Source organism: Falco cherrug, chromosome 5 (genome assembly GCF_023634085.1).
Source record: "Falco cherrug isolate bFalChe1 chromosome 5, bFalChe1.pri, whole genome shotgun sequence".
In the NCBI taxonomy this organism is placed as follows: Eukaryota; Metazoa; Chordata; class Aves; order Falconiformes; family Falconidae; genus Falco; species Falco cherrug.
This window is the reverse complement of record NC_073701.1, coordinates 40,149,149-40,173,767: the sequence shown is the minus strand read 5'-3', so window position 1 is coordinate 40,173,767 and position 24,619 is coordinate 40,149,149. Positions and strand designations below refer to the sequence as shown.

Genomic DNA, 24,619 nt, shown 5'->3' with positions numbered 1-24,619 from the left:
GGTAAAAAGAACCAGAGATTTTCTTATCACTGAAATTACCAAGCCACTGAAATTGCCTTATGGTATACAAGTGCCCGAGCAGATCCATTAGTGGTCATTACTCGTTTCATGAACAGAGTGATATTGGATTAGCTGAGTTTGATACTCAAACACAAATCACCATCAGTTATTCAGTAAGTTACTTGTGATGTGTTTATCCCTATCCCCATGAAATTAGTTTCTGTGGTTTGTGTTATAAAATAGAAGTCCTCCAGAATAAAGAACAGTTAAGCTTAACCACTGTGGAAGAAAGGCATTGTGGTCTGCACCTCTCCAGGTTGCCTTCAGTGTTATTTCACAGATATAAGTGTATAGGCTTTCTCAAGTTTTGTGGTCTGGAAACAGACATTGCATACATCCTGCACTATCCCACAAATTACCGTAGGAATAATACCAAGGTCTGTTCATGATTACAGCTGCTCCAGATTCTCAGTAGGGCCTTAGAAACAACAAAATAAAGAGGGAGAGAGAAGTTGTGCAGCACACCAAGAACTATATCAAGACCAGGTTTCATCAAAACCAACATAGAGGCCTTGTTTCCAAGAGATGATCCTGGCAGAGATACATGCAGGCTTACCATTTACAATATTCTAGTTTCATAAAATGAATGTTCATTGGAGGTAAGTGTTTATCCTTATTATTTAGTAAACTTTCTTTGGTAAACACATATACCTTTAAACCATATCCAGACGGCACAAGGGTCCTATCAACCAAACGGTGCCAATACATGATAAAGTACACTATCTTACACTGCAGTGCCTCTCATCCTGTTTTTTTTTTTAAAAAAAAACCAACAAAAAAAACCAAAAAACCAAAAAAAAACAACAAACAAAACCAAGAAAAACTCCAAACTCCAAACCAAAAAATCGTAAGTCATGTAGCCCAGACTGATTTTCCCTCATCTACTACTGCAGTAAAGACACATCTATAGATTATATGCAATGTCTTTATTTTAAATAGCATACAAACAGTGGAGGACAGGAAGTAAAGAAGAAAATGATCTCTATTTGAAAACACAATGTAAAATCGGGTCAATATAAAATAATTGTTCAAATTTAGCGGGGGTGGGCATGTGTATGAACACTACATTTGCACATTTAACTCCAAGGTTGGCATTCTTAGCCTGGCAAATGTTACCACGACATTTGTAAGTCCAGCCTTGAGGCTTCCAAATGACAGGCACCAAGCATATATATCACTAATACTGACAGAATTAACATCTACAGGTTTTGCATAATTGCTTTTTTTAACAGACTAACATCATTAGTTTTAACTGGTTGCACTCTGTGTCTACTTCTGGAACGTAAATGGACAGTTCATTGCATACAGTCACAAAATACATAGCTTCTGCCTACAGAACTATGACTATAAGGCCACAAACATTTGTCAAACATGATTAATTTTCATTTACTGGGATCACCAAAAACACATGACTGCTCTGCTCTTTTTGGCACTTTCTGAATGGCATATTGCACTCAAGTTCAGGCCAGTCAGGAGACCTGGAGTACATAATGATGACAGGTGCCAGCATACATAGCATCAAAGGAATGACTGTGCTATCAACAGGCTCAAACACTCATGAACAGATAAAGGGGAGAAAATCTTACATTATATGCCCCAAGACAAAAAATGGTCTGACTAAAAAATATTAGCACGGTTCCATTTGTTCATGTTGGCCATCATTTTCATATATCCAAATTTGTCAAAAAAAAATAATAATGATAATAAATAAAGCATTTTCTTGCAGAATGGCATTCTGAGAAACCTTGCATCACACCATCTAAACCATCCCTTTTGGTGCCACCTGTCTGCTGCTGTAATGTCAATACCTCTGCATAGATGTAATACACATTATTGTTGTGTCAAATGATATAAAATCAAATCACTTGACAGAATCAGGCTATTTCACAACTGAAATTTAGCATTTATCCAATTTTTTCAACTACTTAATGTATACCTTAACTACCCTAACAGAACATACACAACATGTAGTTAGATTAAGATGGCAGTTCTTCTCATTGTCCCTTCCCACAGTATATTTTCAGTGTTATAGAAAACACATGGCAGAAGGGAATAAAATTCTAACTTTTAAAGAAAATTCAAATAATTGTTTAAACAGCTGAAAAATACCAGTTTGGGGCAGGAAGGCATTTTGTGTGCATGTTCACTGTTACGTGTATTGACCCATACAAGTGTAGTCATTGACAGCCACTGGAAACCTCCCAACTTCTAGGAGCAGTGCGTGCAGTTGCATATTCATAATCACATGCTTTGGCAATTTTACAAAGCAAAAAATGTAAGTTTACAACTGCATGACAGCACACTTATTTGAAGGATAAAAAAGTTATTCGTAAGGTTTTAATGAATGACTTGATGGCTCTGAGGATTAATAATGGGATACAAAATACCTTTCACCTGTTGGTCACCAGTTCACATACAGTCCAGGTCGGTAGCTACTGAAAAGGTGCTATCTGGCAGCTACTGGTTTGCTCAGGAGAAATGAGTGGGTGGTCCTAGCCCAAGCCCTAATGGAGATCCTCTGCACAGATGCAATGGCTTTTCAGCATGGAGACCAATGAAACAGAATCATAAAATAACGAATTGCAATCTCATTGCTAGGAAAAAAAACCCAACATAATGAAGACACTTGAATAACTGATTTGGAAGATCGTGCTGATATTCACCTTACTGGATCTGGACCTTACTCCAAAGCCTACAATGAGGACAAACTTTCAGCAGTTTTCCATTAATAAGGAAAACTTAATTCCACGCACCCCGTGCCTACATAAAGATGAATTGTCTGTGATTACCACCTTCCAGCAACACCAGTGAATTTAAAAGGAAAAAAGTGAAGGTAACTGACACATGGTTCTTATAACCTAGCACACTGGTTGTTCTGGCTTTCAGAAACACTCCTCTCTCCACAAATCATGCAGACTTCAAATCAGAACGTCTGGTTGCTTGCAGTTTTGGAAGCCAAACAGTTAACTAATCAAACAGCAAAACTGTTAACTTTTGTTTGAAATGAATTCAGGAGCTTGATTTTTAAGACTGTGAGGGTTTTTTTGTTCGGTTGATTGCTTCTTTCCTACAGACCAGGACAATGGATCTGACCTTGCTAATATGGTCAGACATATTGCTCAGCTGGGCCTTCCGACAAAAGACAGTTAAGATCACCACGAAAACCAAAAAAGAGCTAGCTAAGCACAGCTGATACATTCGTAGCAGACACTGTATTTACCCTTAAAACATTAAAAAAAACTGAGGACAAAACTACTGTTTTTAAATCCATCTCAACTTTTTTCCTCTCTCTGCTGGCAAGCTGTGCCAAATTCATGTTGAGGCAGCTGTTGTACTTCAGGCTGCTGGAGGCCCAAGGACCCTGTGATGCTAGTAAAATTGGAAAAGATTAATACAGCTGAGCAGCTCTGAATAACCCTCTTGTGGAAACTATGATGACACAGTGGCAACCAGTAAGGTGGTTCAGCAAATTAGGTGGTCTCTGTAATTTAAACCAACTTTATATTTTGTAAATATTTATCATTCTTCGAAGCAGGTGAGGGTTTAACCATCAGAGCAGAGACTTCACTCTTCAATATAGTTTTACCAGCTTTAATTGGTAATAATGCATTGCATAAGGAATATTTGTGTCACAAATGCAGTTGACTGTCATTCCCCACATCTGCTCTATTTCTTTCGCAAGCATTCACATTTTTAATAAAACTAATTGAATTATGAAAAGATTTCCTAATGGAAGATGGATTAAACTGCTGACACTGAATACAGAAAAAACTATTATTTTACATATTGCCTTCTTACTCTCCAGGATATGTTAAAGTCACAGAGAGGCTATGCAAGGATATAAAAAGGTCTAAACTGAACTTATGCCTTCCTTGCATATTCCTTTGTTATCACAGACCTGCATACATGTTTCACATCCAGTTTCTCTTGCCTTACAAAACTTGTGACAGGACACACAAAACACAATTTAAATGGTGTGACACTGAGTCAATTAGTGACAAAGTCTTAAAAAGTTTTTACTTAGCTGGACTAAGGGAACAGGAACTAGAGTTGCATCTTACAATGAGGTCACTGACACACAGAAGCTCCCCATCCCTCCTGTAAATATTAATACTTAAGAAAAAAACTTTAATATCTAATCTTTAGTAGCTAAATGGATTCTTCTTTTCCCCTCATTTTGCTGTTATTTCTACAGCTCTTCCTTCTTCAGTATGAATTACAATATGAATATCTTGCACGATAATTTGTACATGGAATACTAGTCCCACTGATATACAGGGGACTATTGTTATTAACATCAATGGTCCAAAATTTATCTCAGTCTTTATACTTCCTGCATAGTAAAGAGGTAAATCTTGCCTGTTCATCTCATCTTTATTATAATAAAATAAAATCAACTGAACATGGTAGAACAGCAATGACTTCTAAAGGTTAACATCTGGCCCAGAAAAACACACACAGGAGGAAAGACTTGTAACAAGAAATGATTTGCAATGAGAAGCTCTATGTATTTAGTTAGAAAAACAAATAGCTTGGGGCAGCGGGAGGAGTTTACAGTCATGCAAAGTCCTTCTTTGCCAACTAACATTTGAGAGCTTGTGAAAGATGCTATCTTTTCAAACAAAGCTTTTCTTCTCATATCCTTAGACGATCACAGTGAGAAACAATACTGTTACTAGTACTGTTCCTCTCAGGGTCTGGCTCTCTAATAACTTCATGTACACGAGAATATTATTTCTCTTTAGTGTAATATATTAATCTCAGTGTATGGGAGCAAGAATTGGATAATTCTGGAGGAAATTAAGGTATAAATCTGTATGTAATAATCCATGATAATTTACCATATACTAATCTTTACCTTATCATAAACGTGAAGCAACTTTCTCATTATTGTCCAGTGTGACACAATCACACACCCTTGGCCCTGAGACCATGAGCGATGCTCACCTTCCCAGTCATTTCACTGGACCAACATCCTCACATGCACAAGTATGTACCACTTGTGTAATCCAGTAAATTACTTTCAGAAATAAGCCTTGACAGGATAAATAAAATGCAATGACTTGTTTTACTTTAACCCTCTATTTGCACCTTAAGTTGTTTGCTTCCATTACTTAAATATCACATTAGTCCTCCTTCAACCACAGATGGATTTTTGTTGACTAAAAATCCGTCTGCTAGCCTGACTGATTCTACTGAAGTCAGCGTAATTTTTCTATGAGCCACAGTTATTTTAGTGAGCAATAACATCAACTGGGTTCTTGAGTTTACATCTACAGAGATAATTAATGGCATGATAACCAGAGACCTAAGTTTTAAGCACTGCCCATTGACTTTGGTGGGAATCCACTGGAGCTCAAGCATTTTTAATGTGACACCACAGCTTATATATAGGCTAAGGAATCTAAAGCGCAGCTCTTAACTTTTCTGGCTTGTGGCATATTTCAGAGCCTACTAAAGATATTTTCTTCAAGTAAAGCAATATGTATCTGATTAATCAATATAATATTAGAGCTATTTGACACCTCTTTTCTTGTTTTCTGGGTCTCGTATCAAAAAAAGCATTCTTGTTTCATTACAGCATTTAAAATGATATAGGAAAGAAATATAGGCATAGGAATTTTTTTTTCCCTGAAGGTTTTTTGATTGTTTCGGGTTTGGTGTGTTGCGTTTTTTTAAGATATACAAATTTTTTAGTCTTTCTTTTGGGGCAACTTGAAGTCTAAAAGGAATTTACCTCATGTTGCATCATTGTTAACACCAAGAAAGACTGTGTACAGTCTTAAGTAAACTTTTGAAGAATAGATTTCATTCCACACCTTGTGAATTATTTACTGTCTAGACCTATATTGAAATGTTCACTGTGGTCACCAAGCTTCATATTATTTTATATCAAAAATATATAATGAAACATTAAGTAAATTTCCATGTTAGGAGTTTCTTTTCCATTCAGTCTGAAGACACATTTTATATTTTCTGATAAAGTAGTGTGTTAATATCTACTGGTATTTCACTGGCCAGTCAATAGAATATAAATTCACTACCTCCACATACTGTTTTCACTGAGTCCTATGGATTTCTTCTAAGCTAAATGTGGCCTGTATCATGCAGTTTTCTATGATTACTGACAAAATTACTACACAGAGTAATTAAAGGTGACTGGCAGCTATATTCAATCATGCAGCAAAACAAAAAGATCTGTTTCTTTCATGAAAGGAGTTCATCCTGTGTCAGTGATATTTTCTATAACATCTTTAAATTTTTGTATAAGCTTTTAATTTTTGTTGAGTAAAGTGAGAAGGCTAGGGCTCCTCTTTTCCTGTCTACAGGATGTTAGAAACAAGATACAGAAGATGAGATCCCTAAAGGAGGTTAGTGAGGGGTTATGTGCCTAAATACCTGTTCCAGAGTAATTTGCCAACTAGTTAGATGGATGTTATATTTAAATAAAAACACTCTGTTTTACAATTAATTCTGTCACATTTGGCATGCAGCCAAACATATGTCCCTAAGGGGGCTGAAAAGTATATCTATGGATGCAATACTTATGGCATGCAGCCAACCTCAAAAGAAATACAAGCTTAATAGATGTCAGCTATTTAATTTTCTGTAGTTCGGAAATCCTGACATTCAGCCTGGAGGTGTTAATGCTCCAGATTCACCAGATAACCAAACCCTAAAAAAATAGGGCTCATGGTTCTGAAGTCAGTAAACATGACTTTCCACAATGAAGAGGGAAACTCATCGCTACCAATCCCTACAAGCAAATTGCTTATAAATTAGAAACAAAAATGAAAAAAACTTCTGACATTTTGCAAATATCAGAATGAAAACCAAATTCATGCTTGGATCAGTTTTAACCCTTAGAGGGATTTCAAGTGGCAAGTAAAATCGTAGTGTCTGTGTCAGACTCCAAAGGCAAATGGAATATATGACAGAAAAGTACCAGTGGCTATTGCTTTGCCTATCTTGCTTTCTTGGGGAGGGCCTTCTTGAGGATTCAGGGTCATTTTCACACTGTTATGATAGGAGTTTAACTGAAATATCTGATTTTCATTCAAAAATTCTCTTTAGAAGCAGTACTAACAGCCAAGGGATTTAGCCTCCCAAAATGGAATATCTAACAGCTTTGCTATCTAATGAAATTGACCCACTCAGAAAATGTCTTTTCATAAATTAAAAATTTCTGTATGTGTAGGCATTTCTTTATCATTCCTAAAAGAGCTACTACTAGAATTATTTTTTGTTTCTTTTAAAGGAATTGATTAGTAAAAGAAGGGATAAACTGTTCTAGGAAATCATACCTAAATTTAACACATAGCATTTCAAATGTTATATCTTAAAAACAGTCATGATTCTTTTGACATCATGACTGTTCTACCTCGTCCCTGCTTTCTTCCAATTTGTTTAAATCTAAAGAGACAGAAAAAGAGTAGCAATCAACCAGTGACCTAAAAAATGACAATGACAGAGATGTCCAACAGAAATGCAAATTTCTATTCTGTGCTGGAACATCATCAGCGAGTAATTACAGAAACAGTAAATGTCAGATTAGTCTACTCATTATTGCACTGTGTTCCCCTTTTCCGCTGCTGTCCCATTTCTTTCTGTTCTACCTACCTTCCATTTATTTCTATGTTGTCATTTATTTATATTTATTTTGAGATGACTTTCAAGGACTACACCAGTTATGAATACAGTAGGGTATTTGATTGTGCCACTCTGAGTAATTTCACAACTAACCAGTCATGGCAGGATATCTCTCTGGCCTTCTGTTTGTCAGGAAAAAAAGCAACAAACAACTGCAGGCAAAAACATGGCCACCCACTGAGGAGGGAGTATTTTGAAACTTAAAGTATTTAACTTCAGTGTTGATACTTGAATGTCACAATCGTGTTTTTTATTTTAATCCAAAACACTGCCAGTCTCTATCATGTCTATTTCTGCTCTCTTCCCATCCCCTTTTGGAGAAAACACATTAAAATAGAATCTTTTTGATTTTAGGGTATCTTCTAGGGTAATTGTTGCTGAATTTAATATGGTTTGGAGCTGTAACACAGAAATTTTACAAGGCAAAGTAAGTTTTTCTTACAGCACTTTGGGTGATTTTCCAAGCCAGTAAAAAATAGGAGATTAACAGCACTGTGTGGTGCCGTGTAAAATGCAAGAAAACAGTGTGCAATTTTTTCCAAAGAAATACAGCAAAGCCTGTAATTCCTAGACGCAACATGCTAAATGTTACAATATGGAGCTGTCCCCAAGTATTTTAGCAATTACAGGCACTACTGGAAGCTATAAGAGGTGGCTTGTGGGCTCAATTTCACTCAAAACAGACACCAAAAAAAAAGCTTCAAAACAGATTTATTTATAATTGAAATAAAGCTTCTCAGACTAGCATGCTACTATAACAACCATCCACTGCCTGATGGCAGGGAGGCCAGCCATTAGGAGGAAGGGTTTGTTAGTCTTCTCTTTAAGACTAAAGTGAGAGGAGAAAAAAATTTTAAAGCCTTACATATAAATGATTTTTTTTTAGCATGATAGCCAACTGTTTCTCTTCTAGAAGGTCTGCTCATAAAATGGAAAATGAATTACAGCACATGCTCAAGGCCTCAGCTGGCACTGTCATTTTTGACAGACTCATTTTTATCTTAGAACTGGGAGCCTTGCAATTTTAAAGCTTTTTACAAAAAATATGCTTTCTTTGTGATATAGAAATAAATTACCTAAGCAAGCGATGAGGCTAAGATGCTGCGGTACCTAACTCCTCTGCTACCAGAAGATTGGCTAGGTCAAGTAACATGTCATATTGACAAGTAAATTTTTCAAGTAATTTACGCAGCTTAACAAGTTAAAGATAGGAAAAGCACATAATGCTAAAGCATTGCAGTCCTAAACAGATACACGTTGTTTCTGAAAAATAATTGAAAAAAGAAAAGCATAAACTTAAGCCCCAGACTGGCTATTTTCCAATTATTCTACTAGCTAAGCTACTAATCATTCTTTTCAACCACTAAATTCTGCTTTTCTAATATATTTTCAGGAAAATTGTAGCTTACTGAGTTGTAATTTTTAGATATGAACATACAACATTATCCAATATAGGGGTGATGTGACTTATGATATTAGGTAGGAAGACTGTAAATTCATTAGCTATTCCTTTGGAGCTCTTAAGTTGGTCTGTTTTTTTCTGCATACCTAGCAGTATGCCCATATCCACCTGGCATTTCTTCCCAAAGGAGCTAACAAGCCTCTAGACAGATATTTGCATTAAAATAAGAGTGAACAGGTTTAGTACTAATAAATAGGCTTTTACTCCAAAGGTTTTATTGCAAGCAAATTAGAACTTGACCAGTTATGTATTTCAAGAATCAATGACAAATTAACAGCTATTTTTTGGTTTGTTTTCGTTTGATCGGTTTGTTGATTTGGGTCAATGCAAATTACAGTTATTACAAGATGAAAAACCTATTCTGAGCTTTACAAATGTATCTTTAAAGTTCTTCAGGAAGTACACCTTACTGAGAATGATTTTGTGTAGAAATGCGATGTTTAGTATTTAGAATTATTATTGATGGATAAGAGTGTGTCACGAGCAGGTTTTCAGAAGCAGGGAAGTGAAGCTTGTTTTATCTTGGTTTTTATTCCACTTTTTACTTTATGGCGTTACTCTAGTTTTTCATCTTTCCATATTTCCATATACACACATGCAAAAATTTTTGTAGACTTTGGAGAAGAAAATATTATTTCTTCAGGTTTGTCTAATCACCTGTCAGAGACTGGGCTTGTAACACTCTATACTCTCAATTTTCACATATTTCTAAACTCAGAAAAAATAAAATCCTCTCTCAGGAATTCTCTTGTCATTGAATACATACATTTTTAACTGTTCATTAAAGCATTTCTAGAAGTAGACAAACAAACTACTTATTAACACCCCCAAAGGTTGTCAGTGATGTACATCTCAGAAAAGAATGTTGTACAGAAATAACGAAACTTTGTGCTATCTTTTGAAGGCATTTTCTGGAACATGTTAACTTATGAATTAAATAATTTACAAATTGTATGTGCTTTCATTGAGCATATTTTGTTCAGCATTGGTGTGGCCTCACCTTGAATACTGTGTGCAGCTCTAAGCCCCACAATTTAAGATGGTTGCTAAGGCATCCAGAGGAGGGCAACAAAGCTGCTGAAAGGGCTGGAAGGCATGTCCCATGAAGAGCAGCTGAGGACTTTGGCTTTGTCTGGTTTGGAGAAAATGAGGCTGAGGGGTGACCTCACTTCTCTCTACAGCTTCCCGAGGGAGGGAATTGGAGAGGGGGTGCCAATCTCTTGTCCCTGGTATCTAGAGATAGGACATGTAGGGATGGTTCAAAGCTACACTAGGGGAGGTTTAGACTGGACATTAGGAAGTATTTCTTTACTGAGAGGGTACTCAAACACTGGAATATACTTTCTAGAGAGGTTTTTGATGCCCCAAACCTGTCAATGCTTAAGAGGCATTTGGACAATGCCCTTAACAACGTGCCTTAACTTTTGGTCAACTCTGAACTGGTCAGGCAGTTGGACTAGATGATTGCCGCAGTTCCCTTCCAACTGAAATATTCTGCTCTATTCTGCATACAAACTCAAAAGAATTAGCACAACTGAATAGCATAGATTATGCTTTTGCTTACTATTGTTCATTTAATCTCTTACAAGATGCAATTTTAAAATTTAAATTGCCCTTTGGAACAGTAGTGACATTAGCTATGTGCAATTGAGAAACTAGTAAAGCCAACCTGAGATTATGACACGAATTAGTATTTTTCACTTACAGCATGACTGCAATAATTTTAAATTTATTACAGTAGATGAATTGTGATTTACCTTCTTTACAGTTTTACATGCCACTCATGACTTTGCAAAAGGTAACCCATTCTGGTAGAAGCTAATCCTCCTCTAAAATGCCTTTTCAGTAAGGAAGTATAATAGGTATTAATATTAAAAACATGTCTGTACCTTTATTTTGATTCAAGACATTGTGTTTCAGTAAACTGGAACTAGCTTCAGCATGAAAATAAAGAAAGGTATGTAGAATCCTAGAATGATTCATGTTGGGAGACCTTGAGATAGCATCCTGTCCAATCCCCTGCTCAAAGTATAGTTAACATTTCATTTTGATCAGATTGCTCATGCAGGTTATTGTTCAAGTTAAAAAGAAAACAAACTAAAACCAAAACATTTTTCATTGCTAAGCTAATAAACCTCACCTAGTATATGGTGCCTTTATTTTAGGCATGCTGTAGAACTCAGCAATAAAATAACAAAGAAAAAGACAGGTCACTGTGGATTTAGAAAACATGCAGAGTTCCTAGTTTGTGTTTGACAAAACCAAGGCCAGACAACACGAACAAAATAAACAGTTTATATGCTAGAACACTAATTTGTCTCTACGTCCCTGTTTATGAAACTCTGAAAAGCTTTTGCTGAAAGCTGGGCAAGGATAGCCTGCTGTAACAAGCAAGCAATTCTGCAAATGTCCAGTCTACGCACTGGGCATAGGTCATCCTCACTGTTCCTTAAGGGAAGGCAAAGAAAACAGAAGGTACAAGGAGGTGGTCCACGTATCCAGATTGGCACTAAGGGATTAAATGAAACATGGTAAAAGGAGTTAAACTCAGTTGGCCACCAGTCACAAGTGGTGTTCCCCAGGGCTCAGTCTTGGGGCCAGTTCTGTTTAACAGCTTTATCAATGACCTGGACAAAGGAATCCTATCCACCCTCATTAAGTTTGCAGATGACACCAGGTTGGGTGGGAGTGTTGATCTGCTTGAGGGTAGGAAGGCTCTGCAAAGGGGTCTGGGCAGGCTGGATCAGCAAGCCTAGGCCAATAGTATGAGGTTCAATGAGGAAAAGTGCCGGGTCCTTCCTGCACTTGTGTCACCAACCCCACACAGCACTACAGACCTGGGGCAGAGTGGCTGTAAAGCTGCCTTGGGGAAAGGACCTGGGGGTGCTGGCTGACAGCTGGGTGAACGTGAGCCAGCAGTGTGCCCAGGTGGCCAAGAAGGGCAACAGCATCCCGGCTTGTATCCAAAACAGTGTGGCCAGCAGGACAAGGGCAGTGATTGTCCCCTGTACTTGGCACTGGTGAGGCCCCACCTCGAATATTGTGTTCAGTTTGAGCCCCTCACTGCAAGAAAATCACTGAGGCGCTGGAGTGTGTCCAGAGAAGGGTAATGAAGCTGGTGAATGATCTGGAGAACAAGTCTTATGAGGAGCAGCTGAGGGAACTGGGGTTTTTAGTCTGCAGAAAAGGAGGCTTAGGAGAGGCCTTATCATTCTCTACAGCTGCCTGAAAGGTGGTTGTAGGCAGGTGGGGGTTGGTCTCTTCTCCCAAGTGACAAGGGACAAGACAAGGGGAAATGGCCTCAAGTTGTGCCGGGGGAGGTTTAGATTGGAGATTAGGAAAACTTTCTTCACTGAAAGGGTTGTCAGGCATTGGAACAGGCTGCCCAGGGACGTGGTTCAGTCACCATCCCTAGAGGTATTTAAAAAATGCATTGATGTGGCACTTAGGGACACGGTTTAGTGACATGCTTGGCAGCGTTAGATTTATTGTTGGACTTGATGACCTTAAAGGTCCTTTCCAACTTAAATGATTTTGTGATTCTATGTCAAGCTGCTTTTAGCAAGCAGCAATACCAGTAGAAGGCTTTAGGAGGCAGAAAATCTGGGGTTAACACCAAGCCACTTTATTGGAATTTAAATCATGATGTAAAACATAGCTGGATTTGTTAACTTTAAAGGTTTGACACTACTGCTAGGAGGTTTTATACTAGAATTGCCTTTGGCTGGAACTTAGGAACTTGCCTGAAACCTTCTTCCTCTCCCCTCTTCCCTCCCCCCCCCTCCCCGATTTCACAGACAGAAAAAAATTCTATCTATATTAGCACCAGCTTCCATTTTTCACTTCATCAACCATCTCACATTTCTCTCCTGGAAAAGAGATGCAGAGGAGTGCTATCAGTAGTTTTGTCTCAGCACTTACATTCAGAAACAGGATTTCAAAAAGTCTGAAGGTTTGGTTCCAATAGATGAAGGGAAAGAAGCCTCTAAAAACATCTCTCCCCTAATATTTGAAAAATAACTGTAGTTAGCTTTTCTCTCTCTTAAATATACAGGCTGTGAGAAAATGATCATGAGCCCAGGTAGCAAAACAGAAGAATAAATCACAGTGGTACCTTAAGTTAGGTATAGGCTCAAACAATGATGCCAAAGGGAGCAGCTCTAATGCTACTGAACACCTAGGAAGTACATACAGACTTCCAAGAAACATGTCAGTTACAGCAATCATATGTTTGTGATGGGAACTAATGCTGGTGCAGTTCAGTATACTGAAAACCAGACAAAATTCATTTAATGTGAATCATTGAACAGATGGTGGGCTGTGCTACTGATTAAGGGTAAGTGACCAACATGGAGACAAAACCCATATTCTCCTGCCAAATCTCTTCAGCCTCCATTTTCATGTTGAATGTCTTTTCAGACTTTGTAGCTGAAATAATTAAATGAAATAAATGCCAAATTTCAATAGATCAAAGATAGGTGAATTTTTTTTTTTAATGAATGAAATAACCACCCGAAATATTTTCTCTACTTTGTCATCAACATGTGTCTTATTATGTGTTTATAAAGTCCTACCTATGTCATTACCAGCCATATCTTTCAGCTTATGCTGATGTTAATAGAATGGACATGAACCTTCTCTGTACATATTGCCATGAATATGAGATGAAGCAACAGTAATAAAATACTTTTGTATGAAGAGATGATAAAAAAACTTTACGAGAACAGACTACAATTATGGCACAAAGCAAGCATAAGTAAGCAAGTGTGCATTGAGAAAGGATAGGTAGAGTATCTTACTGCCTAACACAGTGCAGTATTCAGTGTTCAAAGTTGTAGGCAGCTCCTGTCTTTTTTGCTAATGAGACACATTCTTCCACAAATATAGTTCAGATCCTCAAGGCACAATCCACCCCACCTGTATCTTACATTTATACCCCTGGAGAAACGTAAACAGTTAAATTCTACTACGAGTATTCACATACATTTTTCATTGCTTTCTTCCCAAAGTTGGGGTATCCCACTGGTGTTTAATCCTGTACCTGAACTTTCATAATGAGGGAACAAAATTTAAAAAAATTATTTTCAGTGGCTCAGAATGTTCGTACAGAGCTATGGGATTTGGAGATGTTGTAATTTTGAAGAAAACTGTGAGACCATGTTTCCCAGAACAACTGCAATACTTTCCCTAGCAGACCTCATATTTCATATACTCAGCAGTTCAGAAAATGTACAAAAATTAACCAGAGGAATACTGGGGAGTGTGTGTGGAATAGGGTGAAATAGAAAAGAAGAAAATAAGAAAAGAAAAAAGACATTGGGATTCTAATGGAGAAAACTCTTTCTTTACCCACAGCAATTCTAATAAATTAGAACTTTCACGTCAAAGATCTGCTAAGAAGAAAGCAATAACATTGACTTTGCCCTGTTATTCTTGGGTGCAAGATATGAAGATATCTGCCAGAAAAGCAAGGTAATTTTGGAAATTTTGCTGTATAACCTACTTGCAGTTCTATCCCAGAGGAAGGTAATCAGTGAGTGCATGTATTTGTCAATATCCAAGAAACTTTAACTGTAACTGTAACTGGAAATTGTAGCTAAAAACCTGCCTTTCCAGGCCTGGAACTGACAGGGAGTGGGGATATAACACTACCATCTTGCTTTCCAGTACAAGCTAAAAATTCCCATTTTTAATACAGAGTTTTTAATCAAATTGTATTTGACATTACATGATAACATGGAAAAAAATTTTCTTTCTGTGTTGCCACTTCTTACTCATATAGAAAACTTCTGTTCTAATTTTGCCCCCTTTTCCAAACTCAGATATTTCTAACAGCAATGGATCTGCTGAAATTAATTATGAGCTATTTTTATTCACTGGATCTCTACCCTGTGTCCAAGGACATTTTCTGCTTGAAGACTGGACAGGGCATAAGCAAGGTCAGAGTGAAAGCTTATAGACAGGTGAAAAGTTAAGAAAGATATTCAGTTTGAGGCACAATGATTGAAGAGCCTTACAAAGGTGTATCAGTAGAGCATAGAAAGGAAATATGAAACCACTGGAGGAACTATGAGAACAGATGTAGAAGAGATACACAAGCAAGAGGATATGGTCAGAAAAACGAGAATGAGAAACGGAAAAGAAGTGAAAGGAAGTTTTAAAACAGAAATTTTTTTAGCAAATAAATAGAAATCCATTTCCATCTTCAAAATGTGTGAAAAACAAGGACGGACTGGCACTCTGCTATAACCATCATATGGACCTAATTTATCTGGAGCTACAAGCTCATCTATACTAAAAAGGCAAAGTGAATTTTGAAGACATGAGAAAGTCGAACTCTTCTGATTATTTTTAGAACTAGCTCTTAGCTGCTGAGAGTTCTCGTCACACGCTCAAAGAGATACTCCGAATGAAGTGTAAATTGAAACCATGAGACATGTAATTCATAAAGCATAGGTGACACCCCTAGCTCTGCCATAGGCTGCTACATCCCTGGGTCAAACACTGAATATCTTTTTGTATTGGTATCATTACTTGCGATCTCAAGTACTTACAATAAAGGCTTTTTCAACCAGACACTGCTGTTAAGAACTATCTCTTTTAAAGTTTCTGTGCTATTATAATTGTTCTCTTCTGGCACAGAGGGTGATATTTCAGGAATGGATACAATGTTTCACAAAGAAACGAACGGCACTGTCAAAATCCTTCATAGAAGGTATAAATGAAATAGCGTGACTAACAGGGCAATAAGCAATTTTCAAGACAAACTCTTCCCATCCCCTTACCTCAAAGGTAACTAGTCAAAGGGCCATGGACCAACATCCAGGACCTGCTAATTAACTCACCGTCAGAGCCAGCAGTTTTCCGTAGGTGAGATGAGCTGGAATGTGGTCATTCTTGGATCGCAGCGACTCCACGTACCAGCGCTCTGCTTCTGGCAGCCGGTTCATTCTCATGTAGGCTTCTCCTACAGGGTGAAAGAAATGCTAGTGAGAATGCCCAGAATTTCTCAAGGTTTCCATAATTTACTATCTCATTTATAATTTGCTTTATATTAAATGGGCAGAGATCTTGAAACAGGTGAAACGCTTTGAACACCTGCAATGACACACACACACAAGTCTTACAGACACTAGAGGAGACTGAGTTATGGCCTTATTAGGCTGAAAGAACATAGTTAAGATGAAAGCCCTGTTAGAACAAAATTGCAAGGGAGTGTTCCACCTGCTTAGTTTCACTCAAAAGTCTCAAAGTAACAGAAATCTTATAAATCTACTGTAGAAAAGTTACTTCTTTTCCACCAGTCTACACAATCTACAGCATGAAATGGCAGGAAGGATATGGAAAGTGTTTGCATTTAATCATAATACATCAAGAGCCTAGATATTTTTTTTTATAACTGGGAAAGGTTAAGAAAACAGTCCTGAAACTATATTGGAGCGACGGACAAGACATTAAAAAAAATTATCTCTGAATGTAGCTAAATTAGATCATCTGCCACAATTAGTCTAAATTAGAATATAGTATCCATAATTTTAAAATTGCTGGTCTTAAGAAGTCATGTACAAAATGACCAAAATTGGACATATTTCAAAGTGAAATCCTTTACTGTAAGAGACTGAGGCAGGTGATGCTGAAGAACAACAGATGAATGCAATGTCAGAAAGCCATATATTGCGGTAGAGAGAATAGTAGTCTTGACGTTTCTGAGAAAGAATTTAGCATACAGAGAAAGACAAGTGCTTTCTCCAAGAAGCAAACAACCAAATTTCTCAAGGGCTGGAAATAAGCAATATCAAACAAGCATGTAACGGTGAAGAACAGCAGCTTTCAGATTAATACCCTGGATTTCCACAGATCTTTCATGGGGGCTCTAGATATAAATGTGCCCTTGCCCTACCAATGGCAGACTGAAAATGCCTACAGGAGAGTCAGGATTTCATCACCTCGCAAGTTGATTCATTTCAAATAAATGGCTAAGTATCTTCCCAAAAACATGAAGTCACAGTTTACCCAGTGCCACCACAAGAGGATCAAGAGAGGACTACAGCTGACCCAGGTAGAGGTTGGCTAAGGCTGTCTCCAGGTGAGTCACTGCCCACAGTTCCGAATTACATGGGAATTAATAGCTGTGAGGGCATTCAGGAGAGAGAGATAGACTGATGTTCTTTATTCAAGCTTGAAGCCAACTACCACACCCCCAAAACTCAGACAAAAATGTGCCACCTACATGTTCAAAGAAGTAGAAAAGAAGTAACTCTTACCGTGGGAGCTACTCCATTTTAAGTATTTACAGAAGCTATGGAGGATTTTCTTGATCCAAAAAATTGGACAAGGCCCTGTTTGGTTTGTTTGTTTATTTATTTAGCTTTTTTTTTTTTTCTTGGTGTTTTTTGAGGTTTTTTGTCATCAGAGATTAGGGATCCCAGGCAAATGTGGCACATAAGTTTGAGTTTCAGGACTTAGGGTGCAGTACATGCAAAATGATCAAACCACAGCCCACAGACAAAATGAGTGTGATGGAGTCAGAAGTCAAGCTGAGCCATGGCTAAGGGAAGCCAACATGATTTTTATGAGCAAATAAGAGTTTTTCCAAAAAGGGATGCAAGCCTGTAAATATAGCGGATCAAGACTTCTAATTCAAGGATCTACGAGTATTCTGTACTCATGTGCTGGTTTGGGATATCTGATTGCATACACAGAAGTAGATGATGTTTCAGCATCAGAAGTACTCAAGTCATTCTAACCGCTGGTTAGGGCCAAACTAAAGGAACAATTTTAAAAAAAACTCAGGCCAAATAAAAAAAAAAAATCCAAACAGGAAAGAAAACCCAAAAGAACATGAACATTCCCCAAAACCCATGATCAAATTCAGGGTTATCAATGTCACATGCATTTTTTTCCACTATGTCAGCACTCAGAAATAAGTGACGTAACATCATGCCTTGTTATGCACAAAAAAAAAGCCATGAAGTCAAGTGTGGAAAGGATTGAAGAAGCCAAAAGTCAAGCTATATGTTACCCCCAAGTCCTCTCCCTAGCTGTATACTTTATGGCAGAATGTTTAATTACTTGATTGCATACTGTTTTTCCCACAGGCACCTGCTTCATTCAGCATACAGGAAATGAAGAATCCATATTGCCCTTTTCTTTAAGTGGAAAATTCCAGCCCAACCTGCTACAGCTTGGCAATTTTTCAAGCAATTAACAACAAGATCCTTTAAAAAGTAATGTAAGCAGCCATAAGACATGGAGTTATTATCTGTTGGTAGTATATGCTAAATGCACTGCCAAATTTCAAAAAGATCCAAGGTTCTCATTTATTTTCCATGATGGATTCTGATATAAAAAGAGATTAACAACTTCAGAGTACTGGCAAATTCAATTTTTGATAGGTTTTAAGAGCTCAACTACTTTACAAGCTAGCCTCCTAAAACTTTGAGAGTATTACTGAGTGGCACATCTAGAAATGAAGCTACAATATGTCAATCTAAATGTCAAACTGCAGAGAAAGGAATTTTATTCCCCTAAAGACTTTACCAGGAATTCTCTACAGCTGAACATTTTTTTTTTCTGAAGAGCCTGTTTTCTGCTCATAAGCCCCATATTGTCAAGAATTGCTATATTATACGAAATTAGAACATGTCATTACTATAGAAGGATGAATAGGGAGTCGTATTAATTTCATCTTCTAAACAACTTACAATGACATTCCTATCTAAAAAGAAATGAAAGTAAGTTGAAAACTGCCATGGCCATACTCAAAGACTGGAATAAAATCAAGCAACCATTAACTGAATAATTAATTCAATCAAGTGATTTTATGTGTTAGATGCAATTTTAATAAAAGTTATTCCGGCCTAAGATAGTTTTCAACAAAATGACAGAGAAAACATGTATGGATTGACTTCTGTCATTCAGGATGTATTTGTCTGTCTGAGATTAAAATAAGAAAATAATGTTTGTCATTTACAATCATGTATTTTTATAAATTTGCAACATAAATTATTTAGTCATTAGGAAAACAATAGTGTGTGCACTAGCAGCAAATATGCAAAGCAGTGGTACATGTGCACAGGTTTCTGTATTTACTTTAACAATTCCTTAATTTGTAAAATCTTTCAAAACTCATGCTAAAAATCTGAAAGATCACAGACACACTATTTGCTAATGAAACTTGCCAGACCTATAATATTCAATACAGGTAACAACAACAGAGAAAGAAATTCATTGCAGTGGAAACCTTGAGACATAAATTGACAGTTATTTCAGTTCCCTAATCTGTATCAACACACAGCCAGGCACAGCATTGCCACACAGTGAATGGTGGTAAGGAATTCAATAGCCAACTGGAGTAAAAGGGCACAAATCAGTAATTCCGAGCTCCTTCCATTTTTACAGGGGTTAGTTCAACTAATATTCCTGGGGTTTGTGCACCCATTTCTTTGCTTATTCTACAAGAACATAAGATTATTAAACTGTAACTCTCATTTACTAATGTAGTGCAAGCAAAAAAATATGCAACTGAAACACTATTTAAAGGAGTGCATATATCATTCATTAACACCTCTATTAATGTTTTATGACAAAGAAATGAGTAACGGGCTACCTTTTAACTAGCTTTACACCACTATAATTAAAACCCTGGTACTCAAGTGGATTTTCTTTGCCATAGAGATAGATCAGTTGCAAGATTACCGTTCTCCAAACAATATTGTTCTATATTTCCCCAGAATCCTCAGAATTGAAAAACAACCTTTCAAAATAAACAAAACAAAAAACCCCCAACAAACTAAAACACCACTGAAAAAATCCCCACTAAAATGATGCCAGGACAAATTAATTAAAAATAATTAAAGAACACTAAAAATCATTAAATATTTACATTATATATATTACATTAAATATAATATATAACATTAAATATTTACATTAAATAATAATACTAAGGATCAGCTTGCTCACAGCTATTTCCCCTGAAAGGCTAACTTTATAATTGAAAATAAAGTGAAATGTGAACTTTTAGAAATCCTTAAAGAAAAAAAAAACAGGCAGACATTAAGATTTTCTAATATATATACAAAACATTGTTAAAAAGCAAAATTAGGTAGCATTTAGATGAATATATGTTACATGGTTCTAGATTAACCTTTCATCTGCTAATTTCATATTTGTTCTGTTTCAGATGCACGTTGTCATACCAAGCAAAGGCTGTCTCCTTGCAGGGAGCATGTTTTATCAATGAGCAAGTACAATGAAACTATGGATGTAATAGCACTGTTCCTCTATAGGTGTCATGTACCCATACCTTCAGACTAAGAACATATGTCTCTCCTGTGGTCCTTCTCTTAGGACCCCAAAAGATGCTACTGAAAAACTATATCCGTAAAGGATACAATGCAGGGTAAAGCTGCCTTGCATCATGCTTGTATATGTTAATTATCTGCCACTTAAATTTATGGGTGGTAAAAATGTAATATAGAAAATATAGAACTTGGCATTGACAAGAGCAGACATAAAAACAGAAAGAAAGATGGAGATGCACTTTGAAAAGGAAAATCATTAACATACATTCAGTCAGAATTAAAATTTCATTTTTCCATCATTTCTTTGAATTGGGAGGTTGCCTTAGAAAATGATGGACAGGTCTGCATCCTTGCATACCATAATGCCACAAGGGTTTTGTGTCTTTCATAATGCAACCATGAAGCTTCCTTGTGCAAATCAAGGCTGCAGGTGTGCTTACCATAAATGCACCTCCCAGGATATATAACTTCCTTCTCTTTTTCCCTTAGGTACCAGTACATGCAATAAAAATAAATCTAGAAGCATAGTTTGAAATTATACTACACTGATGTTTAAGATATACTGCAAAAGATTAACAGTCTTGGTGATAAATATGCAGTGCATGCACATCTCTGAAACAGCTGAAGCATGTGAACTTAATGAGCATGAAGTTCTGCACAGACTATGCATATTTTGTTTGCTTTTTTTCTTTTACACAACAATCTTCTTGAAGATTTCAAGGAATGTGTTGTATTTTAAGAGGGCTTTTGACAGATGGGAGTCAATCCATATTTGGTTGAGTAGATTCTTACAGGCCTCAGTTAGCCACAGCAAAGCCTTCGATCTGATTTAATTGGACCACTAAGCTATTTTTGAAGGAACATACCTAAAGTGGAAAACAGATATAAATGAAGGGCAAAACAAAATCAGTTCCAGCATGGAACTGCATGGACTTTGCACAGCTCTTCTCTGTTGTACAAAGACTTCCAGTGAAAGAAGTGTATTGACATAAATAAAGGCAGTGAACTCACCTGAGATACGTAATTTCATTTTCTTTTTCCAGCAGATGTGCAACCAGCACTAAATCATAAGGGCAAAACCTAGAAATTCATAACTGGCAAATGTTTGTACTCTTTTCTTTCCTTTTACTTTATTTACACATATTTTAAAGATGTTGGGGTTTTTTTTTGTCAGTAATACATAGCCATTATGCTAGTATACGTTTCTTTAAAACACTCTTAATAGATGCACTTTCCATTAGAATCATGCCTAACTGGGATCCCTGTAGTCCAATTTCAGTATTGGAATACATTTTTGGTTTACAAATGTAACTATTATACTTACTTTCATACAAAACCCCATATGTTTAAAATGCAAATGCATTTCAGGCTTAGACTCTTAGCTTTTTCAGACTATCACCTAAAAAACCTCAAGAATTTCATGTGAAATTATAGATCAATAGTCTAAATAATTTAAACTAAGAAAACCTGAGAAGTTTTAAAAAGAAAAATCCTGGTCCCTAACATCGCACCCATTACCCCTCAGTAATCCATTGCTGTAACCTTTTTAACCAGCTTGAATCCTTCAAATAAAATGAACAAAGTGAAAAAACAGGACACATTGCATTCAGTCCAGAGATTTATACTCAGCTTAGTAAAGCAGATATAAAGTACCATAGTCTGCAAAGTCTCAACGGGGTAAGGGTTAAAGGAGGAGGGTGGGGAAAGAAGGAAGCACAGCATTTTGCTCCCATCACCACTAGACTGGACTCCATTATTTCCCTAGCACATGTAACAAAATGTAAATATGAAAGAAAAAAAAAAAATCCCTTGTTTTCAACCAAGCTAGTTTTGAAAGAAAAAAAGTTTTTAATGTACATTTAGTAAGAAATTACCAGTAAAGCTTCATGAGATGCATAGGAAGCACACCGATGACTGGAGCTCAGACAAGCGCAAGTATCATGCTCTGTACAAGTTATGATATGGGATATGTATTTCACAGCTTAATCATCTGTGGCTCTTAAAAAGTAAGTCTTGCACAGCATGAACTGTAAAACTATACCAGCAAAAGTGTTTCTTGGAGTTCTAAACAATATTTTAAAGTAATTCAATAAAAAAGCATTTAATGGGAGCAAGGGGCAAATGGGATAGGAGCCTTAACAATATTAACAGATTTGTACAAACAGCCACATCCTCACAAAAGCATAATCAAATAAAGTGATAGTTATGTTATAATCATCAATAGATAAAGTCTCTCTGCATGCTAAGCCTTTGTATTTACGATACAAACCTCTGCACCAGATATAAAATCTGTCTCCCCTTTCCCGTCTTGTACCTGGCTGCCACTTGCATATGATTTGTTTTCTGTCCATGTGCAATGTAGCAGATTAGGAAGGAGAAATCCAAACTCTAATTTGTGCATCATTAACTGTACTAACTCCTGCAAAGTTAGCTTCTTTTTTAACTTGCATTTCTCATTAAAAATGTTTGGTTTGCATTAACTGTATCTGAAAATAGCCATTCATATATTAGCTGGCAAGGGCAGATGAAGTACAATCAAGACATTTGTCTTTATGACAGTATCTTGCCAATCTAAACCTGAACAATGCCACCCCAACATCTTTCTTGTTACTGCTTGGTACTAAAATAAAGCCTCCATGGTCCACCTCACACCACTTAACTGGCAGGAGTATGAATTACTGTAGCAGGTGGGCCAGTGTGGTTTTAAAAGCAATGTAATACAATCAACTGTATAATATCAGATTTCAAGGAACGCAAAAGACATCTAGAGCAGAGGCTGATCGTTAAGCAATCCTAATATTGGCATTAAAGTGTTCAAGATCCCACAGGGACCATTTTATCTTTTTGACCCTAGGCTTTAATTGAAACTTTAAACAAAATATATTACCTATTTAATGCAGCTGAGCTGGACTCTGGCCTTTGTAGTGCATGTTGCCATGCCAAGCAAATTAATCTGAGTAACCTTAGCACGTACTTTTTAATTTACATCAAAGAAATATGACAGAGAAAATAAATACCAAGCCAATCCTATACAGTTTGTTGAATAATTGTTTTGATTCTAGTTTTAAAGTTTTAATTTTTAGCTGTTTTGTGCTCTTTTGAGAAAAAAATTAAAAAAAATAAAAGGTTTTACTTCTTGGTACAAAGCCAGAGGAACATATGGTTTCCTTAGCTGAGTTGTTGCACACCTGGCAAAATAAATCACAGCAACAGGAGACCAAAATCAACCCTGCAACTTTTCATACGCACAAACTTACAACATCTGATGCTGGTATAGTGGCCCTGCCTTTTGTACCATGAATAAATGCCAAGTCAAATGGATGGCTTGCTTCTTGAGCCCAAATACTTCTTGTTGCTTTAAAAGGCAAGTTACTTAGGATGAGAGTCATCAGGGCAGGCTGGCACACCAGAGGAATGAGTCACTGGGCCTGTCAGAGTGAAAGGCCAATAGAAGCATGCACAGGAAAAGATGCATAACGCATACAGGGAAAGCAGGTGGTGTAAAGGCTTAACACTGCTGGAGCGTTAATGCTACCACACTCGGAGTGCTGGAGTTCAAACCTAATTCAGTTTAAATAGTTCATCTCCTGTTTATTCTCTTTCTAGTATGTCAGGTACTCCACAGAGGGGAAAAAAAGCCTCCATAAAATCTTCAGTGACATGATTGGATAATTATTAAAAATTAGAGGAAGCACTGTTTCTTACATCACATGCCAATATCTGGCAATACATGTACCACTGAACCAAGCAGAGTCATCGCCAGAGACTCTGAATACATTAATTACAATAACGGCAGCAGACAGTCCTCAAACTGTAACTATTCCTGGATTTCATGATAAGCTGTGGAGACCTTTTCCACCTGCAGAGAGACAGGGAAGGACCCCTCCTTCCCAAGCAGATGGGGAGCACTCCCCAGTTTCCACCCCCCACACCCTTCTTCCCCAGCAATGAGCATCCAGTGAGTGGGCACAGCTCAGTGTCAGGTCCATACAGTTCCAGGCATATGAGACAGGACTGGCCTATTTCAGTTCCTCTAGTCTCTCTTTTAAAGGCAAAAAGTAGGCAGACAAGTTTATGCAATGCTGTTTATCAAAGAAAGTGTTAGAGTGAACATGTTTGTAATTTTATCTTGAACATCAAA

At 37.0% G+C, this 24,619-nt stretch overlaps 1 protein-coding gene across 2 annotated transcripts in view; it reads right to left on the bottom strand.

Moving 5' to 3' along the window:
• TMTC2 (transmembrane O-mannosyltransferase targeting cadherins 2) overlaps window positions 1-24,619 on the bottom strand; it is a 254,213-nt gene that overhangs the window by 48,492 nt on the left and 181,102 nt on the right. For both annotated transcript variants that reach the window (XM_055712368.1, XM_055712369.1), the window contains one exon: window positions 16,018-16,139. In XM_055712368.1, the coding sequence (XP_055568343.1) occupies window positions 16,018-16,139 (122 nt within the window). The remainder of the gene's footprint in view (window positions 1-16,017; window positions 16,140-24,619) is intronic.